Here is a 27,684-nt window from a genome sequence, read left to right as displayed (position 1 = left end):
AGCATTTAAACACTGCAGAGAGAACAAGTAACAGTAACAGTATTGTAGAAATTCATTTCACCGAAACAATAACGTGGCGCACAGTGTGGCGTCAAAAAATGCGCACACCTTTGACGCTGCGTTTTCTCCGTTTTTCTCTCGGAGTTTTTAGAAATCTCCATTTTCAGTGACCAAAAACGCCGTTTACGTGTGGACAAAAGGTGCAAACGCATAGAAAAATCTGCGTTTTCAAAATACCCGGTACATGTGGACGTAGCCTGAGACAGTGATTTCTTGAATTTATAGTTAGTTTTGGTTAGATGGGATGCACATGACCATCTTTATGATTTAAACTTCATGATCTGCGTCACATTGAGGTCTGAGCTGGAAATCCACATGCAAAGCAGAAACATAAGAAGACCAAGGGCAGGAAAGCACACGGTTTACTGAGAAATCACAGAATGAAGAAATCTCCTCCCTCAGCTCCTCTCAGACACCAGAAAACCTCTAAAGGGACCCTCACCTGTCACAGGAGGCCTTGGCTAAAGAGGCATTTTCATCAGTCTGACGGAACATTTCCACCTCAGAGTCCGTGTGGCTGCAGCGTAATCAAAGATCAGACCTGCTCTCAGCTTTCAGGAGCTCTTTGAAGAGCAAACTCATTGCAAAATATGAATTCTGTAACATTTCAACTCACAGCAGAGTGAGAGGAAACACCCTGTTTCAGGTAAGCTGCTCTTTAAGTATAACAGCTCCAGGTTGGGTTTGGAATTTGTCTCCATCCGTATCGGTACAAATCGGGTAAAATCTATAAACGACCTGCAGATTTACAATCTGATGAGTTCTGATGGCTTTTCTGAACTGCACAGTCCCAAATATCTGCCTGGACCTTAGGTGGTCACATGGCTGCAGGTGTTTAAACAGGAGAGGAGGGTGGAGCTCTACGCCGAACCCGCCCCTGCACCTCCACCGCCACTGCTGTTGGTCACCTTCGATCGAGCTGTGCGGGAACCCCTTCGTCCCGTGGAAAGGAAAGGGCTGGACTCGGAGGTGATGACGATACTCGGGATTCGACAGAGTGCGCCTCTCGCACCATCTGTAAAATCCCCGTTCTGTGAAAGAGACAAAGACGGTGATTTAAAACAAATGCGAGCATCTGACGAGCTGATGTTGAATAGCAGAACTCTGAGAGGATAGGCATGCTATCGTAAACCAATCACGGATCAATGACAGTGCTAAATGACCACCGCTGGGTTTTTAGTGCCATCGTCGGCACAAAGCAAATTTGTAGGTAATCAATTAACAGCTGTTTATAACAGAGGTCACTGGATCCCTGATTCATGAGAGCCAATCCTCCGAACCAGTGCTAAAAACAAAACCTGCAGTTCCTGTAGTGTCCAGTGGAGGCAGCAGTGAGTCCGTCCCCATAGACTCCCATGTTACAACAGAAACAAACATGTTTCCAGCCTGATACACAAACTGTTTGTCTCTGTGGATGATTTTTTGTTTCATAGAAACAAACTGAAACCACCAAACGATGAATCCTGTGCAGGACGTGCGTGGTGCTCTCGTACAGATGGTTTGTTAATTCATCAATATTCAGATCAATAACATATAAAATATTTGTATTACAACACTGGTGTCACCTAAATACAGATAATCACTTACAAAACAACATAAATAAAAAATAAATGAAATGAAAGGGTCCTGCTTTCACCTTCACATCATTTACTGCACCTCTACCAACAGATGTGACTGTAAAAGCTGTTTGTGAGACTCACATGTGAACTGCTGCTGCGTTCACCTGCTCCTGCCACGGGAAGCTTAGTGTCATAGGACGTCTAGAAGAGAAACACATACTGTGACTCACGCTGCTCAACATCAACAGTTCAACATCATGAACCATGAACGACAATGAAGACACAAGGAAAATGGTACAAATCACCTATTTAATCCTAAAATCTTAAAATATGTGTGCAAAGTTTTCTATCTCTGAGAAAAGTTAAAACATTGTTGTTACATATGTTATTATAGCTGTTACTATGAGAGACGATCTATTATCCTGAGTCAGAGGCCAAAATATTAAACATGAATTAAATAAAGTCACTTAATAAAAATGAGATGTCACTGAACACGAATAAAACTGCTTTTTAACAGATGAAAAAATCCAGACAGAAAACAATAAAGGTTAAAAATAATGAATAAATTATTCTCAATGAAAAGCTGAATATAAGTCTGTAGATTAGAAAAGCTCAATACATTTAAAAAAAGTATTTAACTTCCGGCACCACTCTGAGCTCGCAGCCAGTATCAGCAGCTCTGTTCTATTCTATTCTATTCTATTCTATTCTATTCTATTCTATTCTATCCTATTCTATTCTATCCTATTCTAAAAAGCAAAAAATAAATAAAAATACAATGGTAATAAAAAGTTAAAACATAATAAACACAAGATAATAAACAATTAAATGAAATAAAGTTTAAAATAAAGACTAAAAATTGATTGCTAAATATAATAAACACATGTAGTATTATGTGGTTAATATTTTACAGGTGAATCATACTAACACTGGTATGTCTTAGTAATGATATTTATTCTGTCGTGTTATCGCAGCTGTGATTGTGAAACGTTCTCACATTGTCATCATTATTAGGCCTCCAGGCTGGATTGTATTGTCTGTCTGTGTCAGTTCACTTCCTGTTCCTTAGGGGGCGCTCTTAAGCTTGTCCTTGTCCTGCGGCTCTTTGTGTTTGCAGCATTTACAGCGCTCAGTTTGAATAAACGAACGGATTTTCTTCTTGTTTCGTCCTGATGGCGTCAGCGGTTCGATCCTCTCAGTTTTAAACTCACACTGTGACACTTCCACAGTTTACCCACTATTTCACATCTTCCGTTCTCTGAGTTTACCTTTTCAAAGATGCCCGAGTCGTGGCTCTTCAGCTTGGACTTGAAGCTGGATGAGGGTTTGAAGTCGGGCAGCTCGGCGGTGTCTCTGCTGATGTCACAGGAGACCTGACGGCTGGCCGGTCTGGATGCCAGACTGGACAGGTCAGCCTCGGTGTCTGTCAGACCCTGCGGAGGTTAAACGGATGCTCCTGAACATTGACCGTTTTTTAAACTTCCTGATTAAACCGTTTCGAGCTTACCGATTCGCTGTCAGAGGCAGAGGAGAGGCGGGACTTGAAAGTGCTCTGCCGCCTGAACTGGCTGCTGATGTCAGAGGTCTGGCTGGTCACAGTGGAGCGGCGCGTCGACATGAAGCTGCTGCTGGTTGAGCGGAGGTCACGAGGACGGACGCAGAGCAGCACGCCAAGACATGGGATGTACTTGGCCAACGCTATCCTGCAAAGAGAGGTCAAAGGTCAGTGTGGAGTCTATACCAATCAGTACTTCAGTGGCTCATGCAGCTAACGCAGCGTCCAGTCATTTGAGTGATATTTAGTCTCCTTTTCAGCTTACTTCCTGTTTTATTTTGAAGGTTAGTGAATTTCTGTGCTTTCACTTTCCTGCCTTTGATTTCCTGTTGTCAGGTGTCGAGCGTTGAGCCACCACGTGTGAGCGAGCATTTAGCAGCTTAGTTCACGCCCACGTTAGCTGAGCAGCAGCTATTTGATCTGAGCGTGAGAAAGAAGCTCACGACTCGGTGCTTTCAAAGCCAATTCAGCGCTTCACTCAGATGTAATCGCTGTGAAGAACCTGATACTAACAGCACAGCTACAGGAGCTTATGATACCGCCAAGGTTATTATCGTTAACGAAAACTAACGAAATAACGAAAACTAGAAGTGAAAAAACATTTTCGTTAACGGAAATAAAAATAAAAACAAAAAAAGGAAAACTAACTAAAATTAACTGAATTTATAGCAAAAATGTGTTTAGTTTTCATGGATGTGTGCATGTCATACCAGAGTCAAGGGTGAAAATGAAGTTTAGTTTACAGATTATTTTCTTGCTGTGTCTCATTATGCCAGCAGGGGGCAGCACGTTAGTCGAGTCGTCTGTGTCGCTGCTCCGTCCACGCGCAGAATCATGTCAGGAAAAGTCGGGAGCCAGAGTCCAATTTGGGATTACTTTGAATATGACTGTGTTTTGGATAAAGCAAGTGTCTTGTAGTGGAAAGACACAAATTATGAGGGACGTTTCTAAAAGGAAAAAATCCCACAAACCTTAAAGTGCACTTGAAAAGCTCACACAAGAAGGCTAACCTAGCTTAGCTTGAGAAGGTAAGGCAGCACACTCAACCCTCATCCCCAGAAAACAGAAGCTAACCCCAGGCAAGGCAGCGTGATGCATCCCGAGACAACAGGACGGGGATATCTACACAACTGTGTGAGTCAATTACCTTCAAAAAGTTTATCAATTCACTTGAACCAAAATTACGAACACCCGGTGCTGCGAGAGTTAATAGTCTCATTGGGGCCAAGATATACATTTTATAGTTGCCTGGTATCAATGGTTGTTCATCTGCCTTTATTTATTTAAAGAACCCATAGGTGGGAATGTGAGTTGTCTGTCTCTGCGTGTTAGCCCTGCGACAGACAGGCGACCTGTCCAGGGTGCAGTATGGTAGCTGGAATAGCAACATACCCAAGGATGAGCAGAATGACTGATATGATGAAACTGGGATTTTGTAACACTTAATTATTGCAAACACAACTAAAACTATAACTGAAACTAATCAAAAAGAAACTGAAACTAAGGATTTTCAAAAAAATAAAAACTAAACTAAACTAGCAAACAATTGGTAAAAACTAATTAAAACTGATATAAAATTGAAAATCTGAAGTCAAAACTAAATAAAAATAAAAACTAATGAAAATTGCAAAACTATTAAAACCCTGGATACCGCCCAGAACCAATGAAATACAATAAAAAGCAAATACATCTATGACACAACCTAACAAATGCTCGCTAACTAAAGTCAGGACGTAGGTTTGTCCCATTGTTGATCTCGTGATGCTCCAGATGTTTTCCGTGCTTCTCCTACGAAGCTGCTGAATTAGATGCAGTCTGTGGTTTAGCTTCGTCCTGCTCAAACATGAAGACCTTCTGGATGGATGGATGTGGCTCTAAAACCAGCATCTACCTTCCAGCACTGATGGAGCCTGTCCAGATGTCCCACAGTGACTGATGCACGCTGAACTGCTCACAGCCCGTGCACTGATTTTTAAAGCTCCTGAAGGTCACAGTTATCAGCCTCGTCTGATTCTCTGAGTCTGCTGATGATGAGATGTTCACAGTGACACCGAGTCACAGCTTGTAGGTTTACTTCTGAGAAACTTTCTCCTTCCTGTTTTAGAAACGGATCATGTGATGTACCTGCTGCCAAACAACCTGATTAGCTGCTACATGTTTCTATCAGGTGTCACTAAATCGAAGGTCACATTTTTCTGAAAATTGAACATTTCTTAGTTTAAACATCTGATATGTTTTCTATGTTTTATTATGAATAAACGTAGCTTACACTCTGTACATTTATTTAGAATTGGGGCTGCAGTCAGTTTACCTGTGCAATGGGGTTTACCTGTACTTTGGGTGTGTGATGGCGTAGATGATGGGGTTGTGGACGGCCGAGGCCTTGGCGATGATGGCGGGGACCGAGTTCATGTAGGGTGTCAACATGTCTGCGTACCTGTGAACCAGAACACAGGTTAATGTGGGCTCGCCAGGTTAAACGAGCATCGGTTCAGACAGTCGAGCCCTGCTGGGACTAAGCAGCTCTGCGTGACTCACGGGTCGAATTTGAACCTCAGCCATCTCTTACTGGCTCCACCCCCCACCCCCTACCCCCCAGTCTGAAACAACTCGCTTCAGCTCCTTTTCTCTTTGAAGCCTCTTAAACTTTGATTGTCCAGCTCCTGGTATTTAAGATCATTCTCCAAATTGTTTTTACCGTTTCAGTTACAGTAAAGTCACTTTTTGTATCCTAGTTTTTAAAAATATGAAGCAAAACAAGAGGACCTGACAAAATAGGAGCTTTTTAAATATTATTATTACTTTTTAAAAATGTTTTGTCATTTAGGACTTCAGCTTTTTGTTTTCTGAATTTGTTTACAGCGTCGGCCACTCTTTCTTTCTCACCAGCCTCGGCAATGAGCTTGGATGAGAAACACTTTTTAACAAAGATCTTTAAAGTCGCAGTGACAAAAATGTAAATGAGCTGAAATAAATGAGCCACATTTCTCTAAGAGACAGAGAGCGGCACCTAGTGGCCATCAGAGGAAGTCCAGCGACACAAAGCTCAGAGTTTTGTTGTAGTTCGACTCAGATGACACGTTTTCACAGGTGTGGAGGTTTGAGTGTTTTACCCGGCGAAGGCGGTGAGGGCGACGGTGGAGTACGGCGACCAGGAGATGACATAGAGCAGGATGACGATGAGCGCGATCTTCGCCATCTTCCACTCGTTCTGCAGCCGCTGGAAACTCTTCATGGAATCACGAGTGCTGCCGTGACTGTGAACGCTGCCATTAATCTTCCCCACTGCCCTGAAACGCACACGAGCGTCAGTCAGTCGCTGAAGTCAGGCACAGCTGAACGAACGACATTTGAGATTCAAACTGACTGGTTGGTGTTGCGGATGGCGCGGAAGATGAAGATGTAGCAGTAGATGATGATGAAGAGAGGCAGGAAGAAAACGAAGATGAAGAGCAGCATGGTGTAGGCTCTCACAGACGGCGTGAAGGTCATGTAGTCCCACGTACAGGAGGTCATCAGGCCCTCGGGGACGTAGGCGCCTGAAACGTTAACACATAGAGAGGTTGTTCTTTGGACCGTTTTGATCTGGACGTTAAAGCGTTATTCAGTCTAATAAACGCCGCTACTGTCACGTGCTGTCGTATACAGTATTCTAAATGTGGCGTGCCGCGTGTCCTCACTCCATCCGAAGAACGGCGGCAGGCTCCAGCCCAGCGAGTAGGCCCAGGCCGCCACGAGGATGAGGAGAGCCCGCTTCCGAGACAGCACTCCAATGGATGTGAGAGGCCTCGTGATGACGAAGTAGCGGTCGATAGCGATCACCGTCATCGTGATCATGGAGCAGATCCCAAACAGAGCGCCACAGAAAGCATACAGCTCGCAACCTGCAGGCGACAGAGAGAGAGTCGCTTTAAACGTCTCTTCTTTCCTGTGACAAATAAACCGTCTTCGCTCAGCGTCTCTCTGAGCGACTCAAACACAGCGCTCTTCTCTCTGAGCTGAAAGTTACTGGTTCACATCGTGGTGGAGAAGAATGGAAAAGAAGCTGCAGATAGAAAATAAAACAATCGGTCATTTTAAGCCCTGAAGCTCAAATTCAGTCACACGTCGGACACGGTGAAGGAAAACAGCTGTGAAGAGGCACGAACATCTTTAGGAAGGCAGAGATTGGTACAGAGGTTTCTAATAATAAAGCCGTAAGACAAACATGTGTTACCAGCCTCTGTCGTTTCACTTACATCCAGCAGAGGGCAGTGTACGCGTTTATAGACAGACCCTGAGTGAAGTTGGCCCCACCTTCGCTACGTTTGTGATGCTAACATTTTTACTGAAGGTTTTTAGAGGTCATCCAAGGTCAAACAGCCCCTTTCCTTACAGTGAAAACATCACAACATTACACTTTTATCATGATCACACTCTTAAAAGCAAAAAACTGTAATAGTTACAATCAACAAAAAGGGGCGTGGCCTCTCTGACAGGTGGCTGTAGCTGCTAGCTGTCTGTTAGCTTCACCTGAACGTGTCCGTGTTTGTGCTGTTGGAGCTTTTGTAATGAGATCATCTGTATCAGCCATGCAGTTGGTACCTTTCTCTCCAAAGATCCACCTCTTGTGCATGCTGGTGGTGAAGAAGATGGGCGACTGGGTGATGCACATCAGGAGGTCAGTGATGGCCAAATTAATGATGAACATGTTGGGCGGCGTGCGCAGGCTGCGACTCCTGCAAAGACATTTTAAACAGAATTAATTTAATTACAGAAAAACTGATGAAAAATACTCGAACCTCCCACAAACTGCTAACTTTAACTAAGTGATGTAAGTAAGTAAGTAAGTAAAAGTTTTTTTATATAGCACCTTTCAAGATAAAAATCACAAAGTGCTTCACAGAAGCTAAAACCTAAAAATAAAAATCAACCAAAAGCAAGTTTAAAAAGATGGTTTTTAGCTGTTTTTTAAAAGCGACCACTGAGTCCACAGATCTCAGCTCAAAGGGAGACAGTTCCACAATCTGGGGGCCACAGTCACAAAAGCTTTGTCGCCTTTTGTTTTCAGCCTCGTGTGTTGGACAGCAAGCAAGCCCTGGTCACATGACCTCAGGGACCTGCTGGGAATGTATGGATGTAAAAGTTCACTTATATATGTTGGTGCTTGTCCATGCAGAGCCCTGAAGGTCAAGGTCAAAACCTTAAACTGGATTCTGAATTTAACGGGGAGCCAGTGCAGCTGGATCAGCAGGGGTGTGACGTGGGAGGAGCTTTGCAGCAGCGTTCTGAACAACTTGCAGACGCTCCAAAGAGGCTTTACATAAACAAGTAAACAAAGAATTACAATAGTCCAGACGAGATGAAACAAATGCATGAATGACAATTTCCAATTCAGAGCGCGATACAACGGGACTCAGCTTAGCGATGTTTCTCAAGTGATAAAAAATGTTGTTACATTAGTGAAATTCTGTTTTTACAGAAAATAAAACTGAATTTTGAGCAGATGATGTTTTTCAGTAGTGACTGAGTCTGTCTGAAGGAGAGCACTCAGGGCTCCTTCAGCTTGAACATGAACGTTTAATCAATGACGCATTCGCCTTAAACCACAGCTGATTGTAGCAGAAGGATCGATGCCCATCCAAGGAACAGGCAGATCGATGCGCACATCGAATTTTTCTTAGGTGGAAAAGCTTCTTAAAGGAACTCCTGAAATCATTGTGCTCATTGTTTCTCTGCAGACATGGAAGAAGAAAAGAGCTGCTCGATAAATGAGCGGCGGCTCGTTCCAGACAGAGCTCCTGGTTTCCTTCTTATCCCAGCATGAGGAACCTCTGATTAAAGCCTTACGGACCGTCCTTTCTCTCCGCTGCTTCTGCAGCTGCTCATGCGCTTCATCCTCAAACACTATACCAGTGTTCTTTTTAAAGACATTTCCAGCTCCATCCTTTTCCTCTTGGACTCTCTGGTCCTTGTTTATCTTATACTTTCCCTCAGACCATCCATTAAGCCTACTTTCTTACTGGGCGACTTCTGTGAGCCTGTCTGTAGCCAACGAGCAGATAAAGAAATCCTTGTTGAGCCTCTGTTAACAAGTAAAGCTAAATCTGTTTAGTCGTTTCAGGTTCCAAATATTTATTCTGGACTCTCCTGAGGCAGCTTTCCATTACTCAGAGTTCAGAATAATCCTTCTTTATCTGATCCTGGACGTCAGAGCAGGTCCAAGAGTAGAAGTGAGCATTTTTAGAAGTGTCGTCGTGTCTAATATGATTTCATTTGAACAGGACACGTTTGAGGGCAGAGATGAGAAATTTCTGACTGTGAAACATAAAAACTGTTTCAGCTTTCATGCTGTGTTTGCAACTATTATTCTACGGCTAATTAACCCAAATCTGAAGATTGCCTGAGATTTAACATGTGACACCCTGTGTCATTTGATCAGTGTAGAAGCTTCTTATATATATATTACAATGCACACATGAAGCTACTATAGTAGCAATAAGACTTCACACTGCAGCACCGCTGTTACAAATACATACATGAGTGAGAGTTTTAGTTTAGATTAAAATAAAATGAACAGTAACTGTTTTCGGGGCCTAAAGCTGCATTTTCAGCTGAGAGCAGCGCGGTGATGAGCGTACCTGCTGAAGGCGTAGATGACCAGGAAGTTCCCAATCATGCCCGTGATGCCGATGGTGAGAATCACGGAGCCAATGGTGTAGTGGGCGTGGTCGGGCACATCCACGGTGGGGAATGGGCGTGTCGCCTCGGGCACCATCGCCACCTGCAGGACCGAACGCAGAATGACAAGAGAACGTGACACGTCTGCAAAAGCAACTGCGTAACTTTCAGCTGCTCCCTTCAGGGGGTCACTATCTGAAAAGAAAGAAAAAGACCCGACAATAATACAGAGAGAACCTCAACAACTAGACCACACCCCCTATGAGCACTTTGGCGACAGTAGGAAGGAAAAACTCCATTTTAACAGGAAGAAACCTCCAGCAGAACCAGGCTCAGGGTCTGCTGGAGCAGCTGGGATTGAGGGGAGGAAGACGCGCTGTGACGTGTTGTTAACATGTGAACAGCAGCTTCTGGAAGCTTTTAAGGTGGAATGCTTCCCTGCATGTCAGTGAGAGCTTTGTTTAATGAAAATGCAGTAAAAAGTACAAACGACAGAACCATGACACAGAGATGCAGGGCTGAGATATGATGTATTTAGAGACAGGCTGTCGTTGTTTAATGTCCCGGTTTCTTGTTAAAGCACCTGTGTGAAACAAAAGAGCCTCACAAACACACCCAGAAAACGACGAAGCATTTCCTGTTTCCTGTTCAACTAAAAGTCCTCTTCAGATTGATCTTTTTTTTTTTGCCTGTCCCATTTGGTTCTTTAGTCGTCAGAATTGTTGTCTGAAGACCAACAAGGATACCCGATGGATTTATTTTGCCAAATGGATCATCATGGCATTGCCGTATTGGTCCATTTGATCGACCTTTGTTTTTATTATTTATTTTATTTTATTTTCAGTTGTTACAGACGGGACAGACATGAGTGAAGGATAGGAAAGGGAGAAAGAAAGAGGAAGGAAAAGAAAAACAGAAGGGGAGAGGGACAGTGAGAAAGGGGGGGAAAAAAAATATCTCCGGGATCACCTGTTGAGAGAAAAAGAGAAAACAAGCAAAAAAAACAAAGCAACATACTATACACAACACCATCGCATTAATCTAGCTAAGTGTAAACAGCAGTAAATACTAAATATTGAATGTTGTTGTGCAGCACGCAGGACAGACAGCGCACAATGTGCTTTGAAGTAGCAGCCAAGAAAGGTGTGATTTAAGTCTACAAACAGTGAACACCTGTGTGCACACCTGTGTGGATCAGCGCGCTTGTATTCAAATGGTTTCCCCATGTAATGGTCTGCAAGAGGATGTAGAGAGCCATAGCCCCGCCCCCAGGGCATGAAGCAGGCATGGAGGAGATCCAGGCCCCAGACATCCAGAGGCCCCAGAGTGCAAGAGCCCAAGGAGGACCACTGGAGGGGCATCCGTGCCACCTTCATGGGAAGGGCTGAGGATCCCCAGACGAGGGGTCACCCAGTAGCCACCGGGCAGAAACTAGAGGGGGCTGCACCGGCGTGCCCGCCGGCTCCGCCAGCAACCAGCTGTGCCAGAGTGAACCGAGCCGCAGGCACAGAGGCCGGAGGCCCGAGGGCCCTCCGCGCCCCAGAAGAGGCCTGACCGAGCAGCAGGCGCCAGGCCCCGCCAAGTAGCCACCGGGAGTGAGCTCTTCAGATTGATCTTAAGACACAAATACAGATTTAAACCTGCAGCTGGAGGACTGATCGTTTCTAAAGACTAGAAGAGAACGCGAGGTCAGAAACTGTCGATGATGTTTTATTCCACTCGGAGGAAAGCCTTCACGCTCACAGACTTCACTAATCACGAACCAACGACCTAAATCCTTCCTGACAGGCGGCGTCTTCACGGGTATGTCCATCGCTGTTTCTCATGAACCTCCTCTGAGCCTCCTCCCCGTCAGGCCTCAGATCAGAGCCAGCAGAAACATCAGGAGCAGCTAATCAGAGTTGGAGGTTGGCCCGAGGAGCGACTCGAATTATTGAACTTTTAATAAAGTGGTTTAAAACCCTGATGGACTCTGGCAGGGAGACGGACGCTCTTAACTTAAAGCAGAGCCGAGAATAAACTGAAATCATCTCGGTGTACAAACGGAGCCTTTTCCACGGAGGGACAGTCTAATGCAGGGGTAGGCAACTCCAGGCCTCGAGTGCCGGTGTCCTGGAGATTTTAGATGCGTCCATGATCCATCACAGCTGATTTAAAGGGCTAAATGACTCCTCAGCATTTCTTGAAGTTCTCCAGAGGCCTGCTAATGAACTAATCATGTGATTCAGGTGTGCTGACCCAGGGTGAGGTCTAAAACCTGCAGGACACCGGCCCTCAAGGTCTGGTCTAATGAAACAAATCAAACCTAATCAATCGAATGAAACACCACCGAGAGACTCACGAGATCCTGAATCGATGATCTCAGTTTGTGTTTGTGGATGACAGCGAATCAGAAACCCGCACAGATGAGGACAGTGTGGGGATGCAGATGTTGAGTTTTGTGTGCTGGACTCTGTTTAGTTATCTTCAGGCTGTTTCAGGACCTTTACGAGCACGTGGTGAAGAACAACCCAAACATCAGATGTGAGCGTGTCCTGTAACGAATAGAAACGCTGAAGATGTCGTGATGTGATATGCGTGCACGTGCAGATGAGCTGTGTCTCTGTTATCGTGTTTCCTGAGAGGGTTTTTTGATGTTTGTTTCTTTATCAGAACAGTTTGTTTCCAAAATAAAAGCTCAGCATTAAAGCTGTGTTTGAGACCACTTCCTGTCGCCAGACTGCCAGACTTTCACCGTCACCATTTAACGTGCCGATGAATACAAAGGTGGAACCTGTGACATCAGCATCTGTGGGTGGGGCTACCACAAGACCGCCATCCGTGATTGACAGATGCAGCAAACGGATTCTGTCTCCGACTGAAATGAGCCACACGTCTGTCAGAAACGTGGAAGAAGAGTCGTTTAGCGGTCGCGTCCACACGCGTCTGATTCTGGAGGACGGTGGATCCGCGCTGACGTGGCAAAAACCGGCGACATGGTAAACTGCAGCTGACGCGTCACAGCCGGCGTCGCTGCGTTCTCCACAGAAATGGGATGAAACGCGACACAAGTCCGTGCTGCAGGGATGAAACATCCACTGTGGGGATAAATGCTGAGTGTAAAAACACTGCAGAGTGAACTCAGCATGATGCAGTCAGCTCCTGTTTAGCAGCGTCACAGGCTTGGATGGAGGACACACACAGCAGCGGTGTGAGCTGTCCACAAACCTCTGGCCCCGAGTATCCAGTGGAATAACTTGGATTATGCAGAATGACGTATAAATGATTCTTGGCTTGTTGTCAGCTTGGACACGGACACACACAGGTCAGCGTCGGCATGTGTGACGCCGATGGTTCCCGTCTCCTGCCGTGACCCATGAATGCAGTCACATTCACCATCAGCTGTTCTCAGAGCCCCGCCTTCGATGATGATGGCGTCTGACAGGCTGTGACAGGAAGGGAAACGTTCAGCTCAGGACGGACGGCCTGCCTCACACAGAGACTCGGAAAAATGACAAAACATGACACAAAGCAACGCCTCCATCACTCACCAGCCACTTCATTAGGTACACCTGTACACCATAATTGAAGAAGAGCTGCTGAAGTTCAAACTAAGCCTCGTGATGATGAAGAAAAGTGAATGAAGGGAGAAATGAGCCGCGGTTGGTCAGAGCAGAAAGGTCAGGCTGCTTCAAGCTGATGGTGAGGCAACGGGAGTCAAATAAGCACTCGTTAAAACCAGCATCTGCAGAAGAGCGTCTGTGAACCTTGAAGCAGATGGACAGAAGAGCACAGTCCTGTAGCAGGAACAGGAAGCTGGACAGCAGAAGATGGAGAAACGTCTCCTGGTCTGTGAGTTTAAAGCGTGGCTCCATCCTGTCTGTATCAGTGCTCAGCCTGCTGCTGTGGTGAGGGCCACGGCCCGTCTGAGCGTCGCTGCTGACCACGCCCATCCCTTTCTGACCACACTGAACGTCCTCTGATGTCATAGTTCACTCAGACGGCTCCACAGTCACAGATCTCAGTTTAACAGAGCAGCTTTGAGATGTGGGTCTGACCAATGATGATGTCATGTCAACATCATTCAAAACCTCTGAGGGATGTTTCCTGCAGCTTGTTAAACCTGATCCATGAGGAGTTAAAGCAGCTCTGAAGCACCGTGTAGCAGCAAGGATCAACCGGTTGAACGCAAGAGCAAACGAGCCGGGAAAAGCAGGAAACCTCGACACCGAGGAGAATAAAGGTCAACGAGGAAGACTGATGGAGGTCAGGCGTGGAAACCATCACAGCCTGACTTCAGAGATTGAATAGAATAGAATAGAATAGAATAGAATAGAATAGAATGACCCTTTATTGTCATTGTACAGACTGTGGATCCCTGACCGTTCTGAGCACATGGACGTGAGGGACTAACATTAAAGTTTGTGTCCCGGCTGGTTTTCACCATCAGCACTAGTTAGTTAAACTAGTGCTGGGACTTGGTGTAAAGTCTCCTTCTGGGAGGTCTGAACACCCGGAGCGCTGCGACTCCTTCGACTTCCACTGGGACGTGACATCGTCGTCTTTATCGATCAACAAATCAAAGCTGGATCCGTTCCCACAGAGACAAAAGTAGTGCAGTAAACTGGAGGATTACTGGAATGAGAGATAAGGCTGCGGCGTTGTTAAAATGCAAAGTCACGCGGGGACGTTTGAATCTTCGTGCTGCTGCAGTCTCGGAGTCGTTATTATGAAAATGTTTTCCGTCTCGTTGGCGGTTTCCGTTTCGCCGCGAGGCCACAGATCCTCCCTGCTGATGAACTCCGTGGAGCGGAGCGCGCCCGTCACAGAGGATTCAGAGTTTCACCACGACACCCAAGCGAGGATCGCTGCAACAGCAGAAATCCTGCCCTGCACTCACTGAGACGCTAATGCGTGCATCTACTGCTCATCTGCACAAATGTGCAGAAATCTGTTATCAGTGAAGATGCTTCACCTGTAATCAGCTCAGCGTGGTTTTCATTAGTATCACATGATCACTGCTGAGAGCAAACATGCATCTTCATGTTTCAATAACACTTATATTTACAAATGCTTATTTCCTCATTCCACTGTATTTGCAGCTAAAATCAATTATTTAAGTAAAATACACTTAAATTTGAATGACAGAGAAATCATAAATATCACCAAAGTATTCAGTCTGATTGTTTCAGTAATAATGAATCACATGCTGTGCTGGAATAAACTCCTGAATATAAAACACTATGACGACACATGAAGCAGTATGTCAGTAATAACCATTTGTTATAATAACTTTTGTTATTAATCCCACAGGAAGCACTAAAGTCAAATAAATGATACGATAATCACGACATTAGGAAACAAAATATCAAATATAAATCATATTTAGATCATATTTGTAGATGTAGATCTAATTGTAGAGATTATAATACACAGATATAAGGTGCCCATAAAACACGTGTTTTCAGCACACGTGGTCTGAAATGACAGCAGCGAGGATGAATGAATGAAGGTTAGCTTCCTCTAAATGCAGGACGATATGAGCGGATCAGTGCGGGCGTACAGCGGCGTAATAATGAAACACAATCAGTGTTTTTAGTCTCGCTGTAATTACAGTCGTGCTCGGATCGCTCTGCGTGGAATTAATGCTTCGCAGCTTCGTGCGTGCTTATTATCGTCCCTCGTCTGCTCTGCAGGGACATTTTTCCCGTCCTCAGAGACGCTGTCTGTTAGAAGTCATCTGAAAGTCGAGGCTCGCGGGCTGAAGTTTGGACAGGAGATTTATCGGTGGGTCAGCTGATCACAGAGCGTCTTTGTTTCTGCTGCTGTAGATGCAAAGAAAGAAAGGAGCTGTTCTTCCTGGATGACAGCGGCTGTAAAAGCTGAGATCAGGTGACCTGAAAGGTCAAAGTTCCTGTCCTTTCTGTTCCCTCTACGTCTTCGGTCAAACATCTCCAGCTGGTTTGGTTTTCTGCACCTCGTGAGTCTGCGGGACGCTTCACAGCAGGCTGAAGGTCCTGCTGCTTCTCTCTGCAGGAGAGCTGAGCTGCTGGCACTGGATAGAATGACATCATCTACTGGTGTCTGTTCCCCAGTTTCACGTGTGGGTTTCTTTTAAAGCCAGACGTTATCCCCACTGCAGCCACAGACTGTATGACACACCACCCGCTAATTAGTGCTCAATAACGTCCTTCCCTGAAACCTGCAGTTCCTCGGGCATCCAGCAGAGGCAGCAGTGAGTCAGCCCCATAGACTGTTAAACCTGTATCGCAAAAATAAACACATTTACCACCTGATACACAAACTATTCTAGTGTTTATAGATAATTTAAAGCTTGCATCATTGGGGGCGTGGCCTCTTTGACTGACAGGTTAATGATGGTGGCTAGGGATGGGTATCGTTTAGGTTTTATCCGATACCAGTGCCAAACCGGTACTTTTGAAACGGTGCCGGTGCTTAAACGGCGCTAAAACCGGTGCTTAAAGAATGGAGAACACAAAATTGGTCCAAAAACCTCTCATGTTCAGCTGTTTTTTTGTAAAAAGATAACAATGTTAGCCTTTTCTGCAGCTATGGGGCATATATGGTATCACTCTTGGCTGGAAGCAGCTTAAACAATGGAAAAAACACAAACTTTGTCCAAAAACCTCTCATGTTTAACTGTTTTCCACTTTTTCTTTGGTCATTTTAGCCTTTTTGTCCAGGGTGAAGGGAGTATCTGCCATCAAACAAGAAGACAGCCGCATGTAGCTATGATGGTGTTTGCTAGTTCACCTTACATGCATTAATGTAATAACGTGGTTAGCCTACTCAACGTAAATTACACACGAACAACAATAAGCTACTCACGCAGAGAAGAACGGCTGCTGCTGCATCATCATCCTCATCATTTCTGCTACACTGGCAGGGCTAGGGGCCAGGACTCTCCTCTTCGGGTTTTTGGGGGATGTTGCTAACTCCGGGTCGATAACAGGCACCACACCCGCAGTAGATGTGCTCGGTGTGAGGTCTCGCAGCAAGTTATCAAATACGGCGCATTTCTCGGCTTTAAAAAAAACGCTATGCGTCGCCAGGTGTTTCATCAGATTTGAGGTGTTACCTCCTTTGACAGTATCACAGTATCAGCTTAAAGCACTTGTTGCAGCTGCTGAGTTTGCATCTTTTGCTGTGAAGTACAGCCAGACTTTGACCGCTTCGCCTTGGGCGTTTTTAATCTGTAGCTCTGCTCTAAAAGAACGTACGTACCTGGACCCGCCTACTATCCTCGGAAACGTAAAATGATTGGCTAGAATCTAAAGTGTATCACAGCTCAGGAAAATAAAGCACTGAAATGTGCGCTGCTTTTCGGTCTGGTTACTACCGTTTATGTCAGAACCGGTGCCATCATGGCACCGGACACCGGTACCCATCCCTAATGGTGGCACAGGCAGCTGTAGCTGTTAGCTTCACCTGAACTGGACCTCTGGACCGTGTTTGTTCTGTTGGAGCATTTTTAATGACATCATCTGTATTAATTAGAATAATTTATCTGGTCTCTGTGTCTGTGTGACGCTTGCACACAGCGAGCAAGCTAACATTAGCTGATAACTTCACGCTCTCGTCCAAAGGGTGAAAACACCAAAACCAACGAGTGATGTCGCTTTGGTTCATTTTTTATATACAGTCTTTGTAGATTAGCTAATGGAAGCCTGCCTCTAGTGTGGTGGTAACTAGAGGAACGGGAGTTTTCTGATGCAGGTTTCAAAGTGAACAGCAGGTGTTTAAATGAATCTGCAAAACTCGCTTCATTCACAGCGTGAACAAGCGATAACGACCAAAACAATCTGTGTGGACATAAAGAAGGAAAAATGCAGCGGAGCAAGTGCACAATATAAGAGAGCGTTGCACGTGCTCACTGGCAGCCTTCCACTGCTGCATAATCCCAACACAAACACACATAAACAAACACACAAATGATGGTGAAATGTTCCATGTGAGCACGCCGTCCACGTCTTATAACAGGATCAGACGAAGTCAGACTGTGAGGAAGAGCAGTGCAGAAAATCCACATCGCAGGCTTCATGTGGCTCGAATCTTCCAGAGAGGAGACGATGATGAGACCACAGCGTTCCTCATTCTGACACATGAGTTACCCTGCGGCTAATACGCTAATGCGAAAACACCAGTAATACAGTGGACATTTATTCTTCATGCTGCAGATTATTGAAAGTGGAATCTGATGGTTTGCTTTGGTAAGATGATTAGAGGAAGCTTCCACAGTCCTGTCTGTCATCAACCATCAATAATTACGTTACAGCTGATTTTTTAATGCAACAAAAATATTTTAGTTTGTTCTAAAAACACAAATAAATCTATCAAACAGAACCTGAGTCTGCAGAGAAACATCAATAAAATCGCCTAAACGTCTCCCTGGAAGCACATCTGGAACAGGTTTCAGTGTTTGAACAATGAGACAGAAAAACTGCAAAGAAATATAAAAGTGGAAACTTCAAAATGAGCTGAAAATCAACAACAATCAGAACCGACTTTGTATTTCTGCAGCTGTGTTTCACCACCGGACACGACCCATCTCAAATATTGGAACAACTGATCAATATGTTTCTGGAAAAAATAATCATTAGCTGCATCGGTGACTTTCACGTAACGAGGTTAAACAGAGCGAGGAAAAAGGCACATGCTTTTAATTTGAAAAAAGAGATCAGATGGTTCACAGTGCTAGGGCCTCACGCTGGATATTTCTGAGCGTGCACACACACACACACACACACACACACACACACAAATGATGAATAAAAAAACACGAAGTGTGACAGTAATCATTACATTCATCATTACAACCACAAAGATGCTTGAAAGAGACCCGAAACCACAAAAACAGAACTAAAACAAGCTTCATCGTGTCTAAAATCACGACAACACAAACAACAACAACAACAACAGCACAGAGAAATGAAATGACTTTAAATAACACAGCTGTGCCCTTTAGTATCTGAGTCTATGGCAGCCTGCACATCAGTCCAGGGTTTACGTCCGTGAGAGTCCTCACTAGGATGCTAAACAAACCTGAGTGTGTGAGTGAGTGTGTGTGTGTGTGTGTGTGTGTGTGTGTGTGTGTGTGTGTGTGAGTGAGTGTGAGTGTGTGTGTGTGTGTGTGTGTGTGAGTGAGTCCTCTGTTTATCAGTCATCCTTGAAAACTTCCCACGCAACAGCTGACTGAACTGCTGTATGCATGAAAGCCTTCAGCACTCAGTGTGTTTGTGTGTGTTTGTGTGTGTGTTCAGGGTCTCTTACACAACAGTCGTTACAGGAGAGATTCCAGTCGTGCTGACACAGATAAATAATGTTATGAAGCTCTGCGGGGCTCAAACAGGAGGCGAACGTGTCTGTGCTGATTTTAAATAAATTATTATCATAATCATAGACTTCAAATACCTGACCTACTCTCCTCTCCTAAAGCAGCTTTGCATGACTCACAGTTCAGAATAATCCTTCTTTGTCTGATCCTGGGCCTCGGTGCAGACCCTCATTTCACCCTGTCTGAAACAAGCTGTTGTAGCTCCTCCCCCTTCTTGATAACTTCTGATTGGCTGACCGTCATTAACAAAATATTCAAACAGCTCGTGAGTGCGGGCTCCTGCACCTTAGTGGACCATATTTGGGATATCTCTCTGTGACATCACACAATGCTGTGAAAACGTATCCGCCCACTTCCTGTTTTTTTTTTTTTGAATATTTTTCACATATTTTAATATTATGCAAAGAAAACCAGCATAAATACAAAAATACCATTTTTAAATGATGATTTCATTTATTAAAGCTAACCAAGCCTACCTGCCATGAGTGAAAAGGACCCGCCCACTTCTTAAATCATGACTTAACTGTTATAACCAGATGTTGTGGAAAGCTGAGTTCAGTTTCACACTCAGCCCTGATCACAGATCGGCTGGATCACAGCAGCTGTCTGTCAGTGAGGCAGGATAAAAGATCTGAAACAGCAGCACATCAAGTCATGAAACAAAACCAACATCTCTGAAAGGGTTACAGAGACATTTCTAAGGCTTTGGGACTCCAGTGAACCTCAGTGGGAGTCCACACATGGAGAAATCCTGGAACAGTGCTGAATTGTCCCAGGAGCGACCGGCCGACCAAAGTTACTCCAAGAGTTCATCGACGACTCATCCAGGAGGTCACAGAAGAACCAGGAACAGCATCTAAAGCCCCGCAGGCCTCAGTCGGCTCAGTTCAGGTCAGAGGTCATGAGTCAACAATAAGAAAGAGGCGGGGCAAAAATGGCCTCTGTGGGAGAGTCCGAGGAAAAAACCACTGCTGACCAACAAAACCACAAAGTCTCACAAACATCTGGATGATCCCCGAGACTTCTGGGAAATATTCTGAGGACTGACGAGACAGAAGCTGAACTTTCTGGAAGGTTTGAGTCACATCTGCGTCAGACTAACAGCGTTTCAACATCCCAGCAGCAGGCAGACGCGGTGGGGGAGGTGTGATGGTCTGGGCTGCTCTGCTGTGACTGAGGGAGCCACGAGTTCTGCTCTCTACCAGAAAACCCTGAAGGAGGATGTCCGCCCATCCCTCGGAGTTCTGAAGCTCAAGAGCACTCAGGCAGCAGGACAATGATCCAAACACAGCAGCAAGTCCACCTCTGATTGGCTCAGGAAGAGTAAACGAAGGTTTTGGAGCGTCGAGTCAAAGTCTGTTCTTAAATCGCTGAGGTGCTTCAGCGTGACCTCAAACAGCCGTTCGTGCTGGAAAACCCTCCAATGTGTCTGAATCCAAACAGTCCTGTGAACAAGGGCGGAGCTAAACTTCCTCCACAGCGATATGACTGAAGTTTGAAGACTCAGTGACGTTATCTCTGCTGCTGAGGGTGGAGCAACCAGTCACGAGGGTAAGGGGGCAGTTCCTGTTTCACACAGGTAGGTTTGGATGGCTAAGTGAATCTGGCGTTCATCCAGGTTATGTGTTTATCTGAAACATTTGCTAAACAATAAGAATTCAGGAAGAGAACAAATACTGAAACCATCAGACAAACTTCAACCATCAGAATATTTATTAAAAGAAAGCCAGAGGTTCTCCAGCTGCACCACAGCACACAGAAAGGCACTTCAGAGGGTCATCAATATGGACCAAAAAATCAATATGGCCCAAAAAATCATTGGACATCCTCTTCCCTCCCTGAAGGACCTGTACAGCACTCGCTGTCTCAGGAGGGCACGCAGCATCCTGCAGGACTGCACACACCCAGGACACCGGGTGTTTAAGCTGCTGCCGTCTGGCCGGAGGTTCAGGCTGCTGAGGTCCCGAACAAATAGACTCAAGGACAGCTTTTACAACAGGGCAACAGCCCTGATCAATGCTAACAGCTGACCTGATTGGCTACCTCCCTGGACTTTTTTAGGGGGGAGGTAACAATGTTTAAAACAACAATAACAATAATAATATTTATATTTATAACAAGGTGCAATAATAACAGTGTGCAATACACATACACTTATTCTTCTTTTTTATTACTAAGTTATTATACTGTGTTGTGTTGTTTGTGTTGCGTTGTGATGTGTCATATCGTGTTGTGTTGTGTTATATGTAGTGCCGACGTAGGACAGTTTTCCAATTTCATTGTACTACTGTACTATGTATGACTGTGCAATGACAATAAAGAGTTATCTTATCTTATCTTATAACCTGGCTTCCTTGTATTTGCTTGAGGCCTGGGCTTGTGTGTTCGTGTGTTCATGTCTCCATATTCCGGGATATGTAAAATTAAAGATAATTTTTTAAGTAAAAGACCACTTTGAGCCGTGTCTGTTTTGGCCGTAAAGAATATAAAAGAACGAGATTTAATACTCCACAGGTAAGGAACCACTTCCTCACCTGGATTTTAATTATGACACCAAGATCCTCTGGCATGTGAGACGTAAGACTTTCAGCCAGAAGAGAAGAGCTTTAAAACTGAGCTTTGAGCATTTCTCACGACCTCTGTGGTTTCAAACCGTCTCAACTATCCTTAAATGTACTCGTGATTTTATACGAATGTCTGATTTTCACTTTAATCGTTTGCTTCTCAGAGCTCAGAAACATGATGCTCTGTGGGCGACGACGTTCAAACCGTGGACATTAAAGAGTTCGGGTTTCATTAATAATTAAGGAGTCGGTGACACCAGCAAATATTTACATGAAGTTTAAAACAAAGTGAAAGTCGTGGAAGGAGAACGATCCTCGAAAACATTTCCAGACTCCTCTCCTAAAATCGATGACTCACTCGGTGGAGTTTGGGCTGGTTTGTGGGTAATCGAGGTAAATAGGACACTGACGTGTTTTGAGGGTCAGCGCCTCAGGAGGTTAATCCCCGGGAGGATCAGCAGATAAACCTGTGATGGTGAACGGCAGATTAGACGCACGCTATGTTGCATTTTCAGCTCTTTGTGGATTGATTTCCACGGAAAGGATTTTCCTCGAAAAACTAAAAGAATTGACGTTAACCTCGTTTACTCATCAATCACCATCAGCTTAGAAATGCACCAATCAGCGAGCTCAGCAGACTCGGACCAACACACACTAACAGAAGACGGACGGGGCTTTTACTGGCCACCAGGGGGCGACTCCTCAGGCTGAATGATGCCGGGTCATGTAGAAGTACCGTCTACTGAGAAGTAATCAGTAACTAAATCATTTTAAATCATGCATATCTTAGGCCGTGCATTGATCATTTCAAGTACTGCAGTATTTTCAGGGCTGTATTAGGAACCATAAAACAAAATCATTAAGTACATAAAATGATTACAAACGACTCAAATTTACTTTCTCAGCATGTCTGTGTTTGTGGGTGATTATTAGAGTGAAATTCCATCGAATCACAGGGACGCCTCACTCTACTGTGTTAGAAAGTGTTACCAAAACAATCTTACAAAAGAAACGATGGTGAAAAATGTCACTTTATTAATGATGCTAATTATTCTTATTTACACAAGCATAATTATTTTTAGTTTACAGCATGAATAGAATTATTCTTAAATATATTCATCAATACTGTTGATGATTATGAGCCATACAAACCGCTTAGAGCTCATCCTTATTAACCCTTTAAGACCGACCATAGAACCAAGTCCGCCAGAGCTTATATTATATGTTTACATGCTGTGGAGCCATTTTTGGGAGCATTTCAAGTTGCTATACATCAATACAACCATTATAGCCCAGATTTTAATAATATGTCTGCATTAAGTGCATAGTAATTACATAAATTGCAAAAAAGTGCAATAAACTACAAAAAAATTGAAAATCGTTTTTGTTTTTTTAACATATATTTCTAGTTAGAGAAATTTAAGAGGCTTATCCCTCAAAACTGTAAATACAAAAAAGTTGCACAAAATAGTTTCCCACCACAGGAAATTGATTTTGAGTGTCTTTATGGATTTATTTTTGAAATACACTAATTTTTATACACTGCAGGAAAAACGAAAATAAATATTATAATGCAAATTTGCAAAAAAGCAGCATATGCATCAAAATAAACTATTTCCAGCAGTGCAATATGAGTCCTAAGCATCCCAGAAACCACACAGAAAGTCATAAAGTCAAACATAACTTTTAAAAACACCAGTATAGGCTCATGAGGCCCTGGTGTTAAAAAAAAACTACATTTCCGCGAAAATGACGTCACTTCCGGTCATGGCGGACATGCGAAAGTTCGTGCTGACGTCTATTCCAACGTAGGAAGTGTTACAAACAGCTGATCGGATCGGCAAAGCGTGTTTCTGGAATATTATGTTTTTGTTGCTGCAAGTGCTTTTTATGCAGTTTTTGCAAAGCTATATGTGGAAGGAAACTGTGACCGAGGACAAGCTGATGGCATAAGATGTAAGTACAACTCCTCCGGTTTCATATGCAAAAAAAATGATTGCGCTAGCTCACGTGGTTGCAGAGCTACCGGGATTTAAAAATAGTTACGCAAAACGGAGCGTGCTGCTCCGACCGGCTTTAAAGGGTTAATAACCAGTAATGATCATTTCCCGGCGCTGCGGTCGCCTCGCTGCGACATGCAGCCGGCACAGATTCAGCTTATTTCTGATCAGCTACACCGGCAGCAGCTGCAGTAGCACCGACCTTTGACCTTTGCTTGGTTGCTCTAAGCCGTGCTCTGACTCACACGTAGCCCGAAGCGCCCCCTTAAATATCACCAAAGGTTATCAGCCAGCAATGTGTCTGCACGCTGGTCCCAAGACCAGCACAAGACAAAGGAGCAGCTTGAGGCGCTGGCGTGTGCCTCCCGCCGTAACGCCTGCAGGGCTCCGCCTCCCAATCAGAGCCTTCAGGGGAAGTCTGGGGTCCAGCATCTGTCTGCAGCTGTGACTGAAAACAAGGCTGACTCGTCCAGATGTTTTTACCTCATAATAAAACGACATCGTGGCAACAAAACGCTGTGTGGCCATTTTCTATCTACAGTCTGTGTTTCTAACAACGTTGTTTGAGATGCTGCTGTGAGATAAAACCGTTAAAGATCAAAAGTAAATGTCATCAAAATGCCAAATTGCAAACAAGAGCCGTGTGAACGTGTCACATTAACCTACATTTGTGCGCCTGCTGGTCACAGGAAGTGCTCCCAGCCTCCTGCGCGCGTCAGCTGACCTCCTGCAGCGCCGTCGTTTATAAACGCGGGGCTCTCACAGAGTCGTTTACTGGACTGAGATTTCCTGCAGTGATACAGACTTCCTCGAACATCAGACTCGACCAATCACAGCCAGAGCAGGAAGGACAAAATGTTCTGACTTTAAAAACAAGTGTCGTCTAAATGCCGCCATCCCGAGTCACTGAATACAGCCTGTTAGCAGGCGAGGCACAGATTCGATCTACACGAGCGTGCCCACCGTGCCCCAGCATGCCCCCAGCACGCCCCCGACGGCTCATACTGGAGCCCAAAGCAACCATGTAAACTTTATGGGCCAAAAAGGGTGAACTAACTAAAGGCTTCACAGCTGCAGGAGTGTTAACTCTCCTCTGTCGGGTTGGAATCTGCCGCTGACGGTCGGCGTCCTGCCACCAGAGGTTGGAGACTGTAAACCACAGCAGCACAACTCCAAGCACCTCCTGCAAAGGACACAATACCAAAGTACGCCTGCACGGTACAGTGAGGTGCTGTGTGGACCGTGACACAGTCCACTATGATCACACTTTCACTTTCAGGACTGTTGCTTCAGTCTGAGCAGTTCCTGGATCACCTGACTGACCTGCAGCATTATCCAAAGCTTCATCCTGGACCAGCGTCTCAGTTTCAAGCATCACCGGCTAGAAAAGTTCAGAGCAAAAACCTCGTAAAATAACTGCATGTGTCATCCACGCCCCTCATTCTCTGCAGTAACTGCAGCTCGCTGTATACACGTGTAAACGAGCGCCTATCGGCAGATCTTTTTCTTACATCTTTCCATCCCTGAAAGGTCCGTGTGGAGATCTGCTGGCTCATGAAGGACTTTGTTCTTTGGCTTTGGAGCTGAGATGTTCAGATGTTCAGTGAGCAAGATGGAAATGAGTCCATCAGAGTCACGAAGGCTGAGAAGGTCTGAGCATGTGCAAAGGAGGGAGGGTGGAGGGTGAAGATGGAGCTGCAGGCAGGAGGAGAAGAGGAAGAGCTCAGAGGTGGTTCATGGGTACAGTGAAGGAGAGGTGACGGAGGAGCATGCTGGGCTAGGAGGAGGTGGAGGCAGGTGATCTGCTGTGGAGAGTGATGATGAGGTGATTCATGTCCAGCCAGGAAGAAACCCTGGAGCAGAGCTGTGAGGGGGGAGGAAAAGGACGAGAGAAGGCCAGAGTCTGCTGCTGGAAACCCACCACTATGATCAGGTCTCGTGACACTGACTGTGCACTGAGCAGAGAAAACCCGCCTCCACCTCCCGTCACCAGCTGGTCTGAAGCAGCTGAAGCGCTGCGAGGGAAGACAGCATGTGAACACCAACCTGGCAGCAGAACATCAGCAGCAGAAAGAAGACGCCGCTGACAACAGCAGCTCTGAGAGCGCCACACGTCACATCAGCCTGAAATCAGCGTGTGGACACACAGCAGCCTCACACGCTGTTAGCAGCACGCCACCAATCACCTGAGCCACCCGCAGCGTGTCCCGCAGTGTGTGTGTGTGTGTGTGTGTGTGTGTGTGTGTCAGCATGTGTTTAACTTCAGCTTAACTAAGCATGCTGGGCTCACAGCTGTACAGATGTGCTTTGCTAAGCGCTGTTGGTTCATACAGACACGCAGAGCCTGCAGTGAACCCGCCGCTCTCTGATTTCTGCTGCTGTCACTCTGAATTAACGTCACTTTTCCCGATCAATAATTTAATTAATAATTTAATGAGCTCATGATGTGAGGCTGATCAGTTAGTTATCAGATTAATGATCAGCTGCACTTTAAAGGACACCGACGAAGCGAACCTCCAACTATGAGTGTGAGATTTGAGTTTAGATTTAAACCGCAGAAAACGAGCCCGGTACCGACTCTGTCGGACTCACTGCTCGGTTTGTCACACTTCACAGAATTTTCTTTGTGTTTAAACAAAGCTCTCCGCTCTCCCGCGCCGCAAGCGCCGTGCGTAAAACCACCGAAGAACCGCCGAGTGGATCAAAACGCGCTCTGGCAGGTGGAAGCTGCTCAGGTGTGTTTGGATCCTGCGATCAGAGGAATCAGAGGAATCGGAGGATTTAGAGGGAGACTTACGGTCGTAGCGGCCGCAGCCGGCAGTTGGAGTTCCTCGAGCTGGAGCGCGTCCACGGCCGAGCCGTTGGAGCTCCACGCGGAGGATCCTGACAGCTCCAGGGTGTCCGGGTGGCGCGTGGCCGTACAGTTCGCCTCACGGTCGCTGCAGGAGATGATGGTCTGCCGCGCCGAGCGCATGCTCTGATCTGCTCTCTGCTCCGCGCGCGGACTGCAAGCACAAGGGGAGAGAGAGGGGGCGGGGGTTAGTTCATGGGGGTCTGACTGCAGGTGTGACAGGTGGGAGAGAGAGGAGCCACAAACAGCAACACGTGATCAGCATTATACGGTTTACAGTTTTATTCTCTCTGTGAGAGAAGAGCTGCAGTTCCTCTAACATCCGCCAGAGGCAGCAGTGAGTCTGGGCTCAGAGATCACGCCTACTTCCTAACACCTGGATTCAATCACTCACCTGTTTACACTAGCTGTGCCGCCAAAACGCTGCATCCTTCGGAGGACGCATTTGTAGGACAATTACGTCACAGCCAGGCGACGAAGGCTGTCCCAATTCATCTACTCCTTCAAATGCGTCCTTCATTTCCCCGGATTTGAAGGATGGTGTCGCTACCCGATCTGTACCGGAAACCCGATCGGTACCCCGCATGTGCAAATCTTACGTCACTTCCTCTCTTTGCCAACATTGCGACATTCAATATATTTGAATGACACGGTTAGCGCCCAGTTAGCTCCTAGCATTTCTCAACAGCTCTGCCTCCTTTTCGACTGCCCGGGACATTTAAACTATGGATAATCCGTATACAAACAAATTCATGCTTTTCTCCTCAACAGAGAGCGTTCCCCGATTGAACAACAGCGCCGTAAAATAAGAAGAATGGCGCCTAATTACAGAGTTAATAATACAGACTTTGTAATATGTCATGTGAAGATTCATCAGCCAGATTAAGTGTTTACTGACAATTGACAGTGATAGCGGACATCATCATCACTATTCCAACAATCCTCTCCTCACAGACAAGCATAAACACACTCGACTATCACTAAATCAAATTTAACACGTTTGTAATGACGCTAATTCAGTTTACAATAGGGTTCATTCGCTCGGTCAGCAGGTGGCAGTATCCTCGTACACTGGGGAGTAAACTGCCATTAAACGAACAG

At 45.3% G+C, this 27,684-nt stretch overlaps 1 protein-coding gene across 1 annotated transcript; it reads right to left on the bottom strand.

Moving 5' to 3' along the window:
- Positions 1 to 705: 705 nt before the first annotated feature.
- Positions 706 to 26,728, bottom strand: opn4a (opsin 4a (melanopsin)). Its single transcript, XM_087849930.1, has 11 exons — positions 26,530 to 26,728; positions 9,795 to 9,937; positions 7,759 to 7,892; positions 6,855 to 7,058; positions 6,542 to 6,713; positions 6,288 to 6,464; positions 5,504 to 5,611; positions 3,127 to 3,322; positions 2,888 to 3,052; positions 1,761 to 1,820; positions 706 to 1,091 (listed from the first exon to the last, which is right to left on the bottom strand). Exons 1-11 carry the CDS (start codon positions 26,704 to 26,706, stop codon positions 921 to 923), a joined length of 1,707 nt encoding a protein of 568 aa, XP_087706056.1. The 5' UTR covers positions 26,707 to 26,728; the 3' UTR covers positions 706 to 920.
- Between the last annotated feature and the right edge of the window lie 956 nt (positions 26,729 to 27,684).

This window comes from Neolamprologus brichardi, chromosome 13 (assembly GCF_056152115.1).
Source record: "Neolamprologus brichardi isolate AB-2024 chromosome 13, ASM5615211v1, whole genome shotgun sequence".
Classification (NCBI taxonomy): domain Eukaryota; kingdom Metazoa; phylum Chordata; class Actinopteri; order Cichliformes; family Cichlidae; genus Neolamprologus; species Neolamprologus brichardi.
The sequence above is the reverse complement of the archived record's forward strand: the minus strand, read 5'-3'. Positions and strand labels throughout refer to the sequence as shown.

Coding starts and splice junctions, on each gene's coding strand:
- opn4a (XM_087849930.1), bottom strand. CDS start 26,706: ATGCGCTCGGCGCGGCAGACCATCATCTCCTGCAGCGACCGTGAGGCG. Junction 7,893..9,794: donor GTCATCTACGCCTTCAGCAG/GTACGCTCATCA, acceptor ATGTCTTTGCAG/GAGTCGCAGCCTGCGCACGC. Junction 3,053..3,126: donor CTGCCTCTGACAGCGAATCG/GTAAGCTCGAAA, acceptor TAACCTCCGCAG/GGTCTGACAGACACCGAGGC.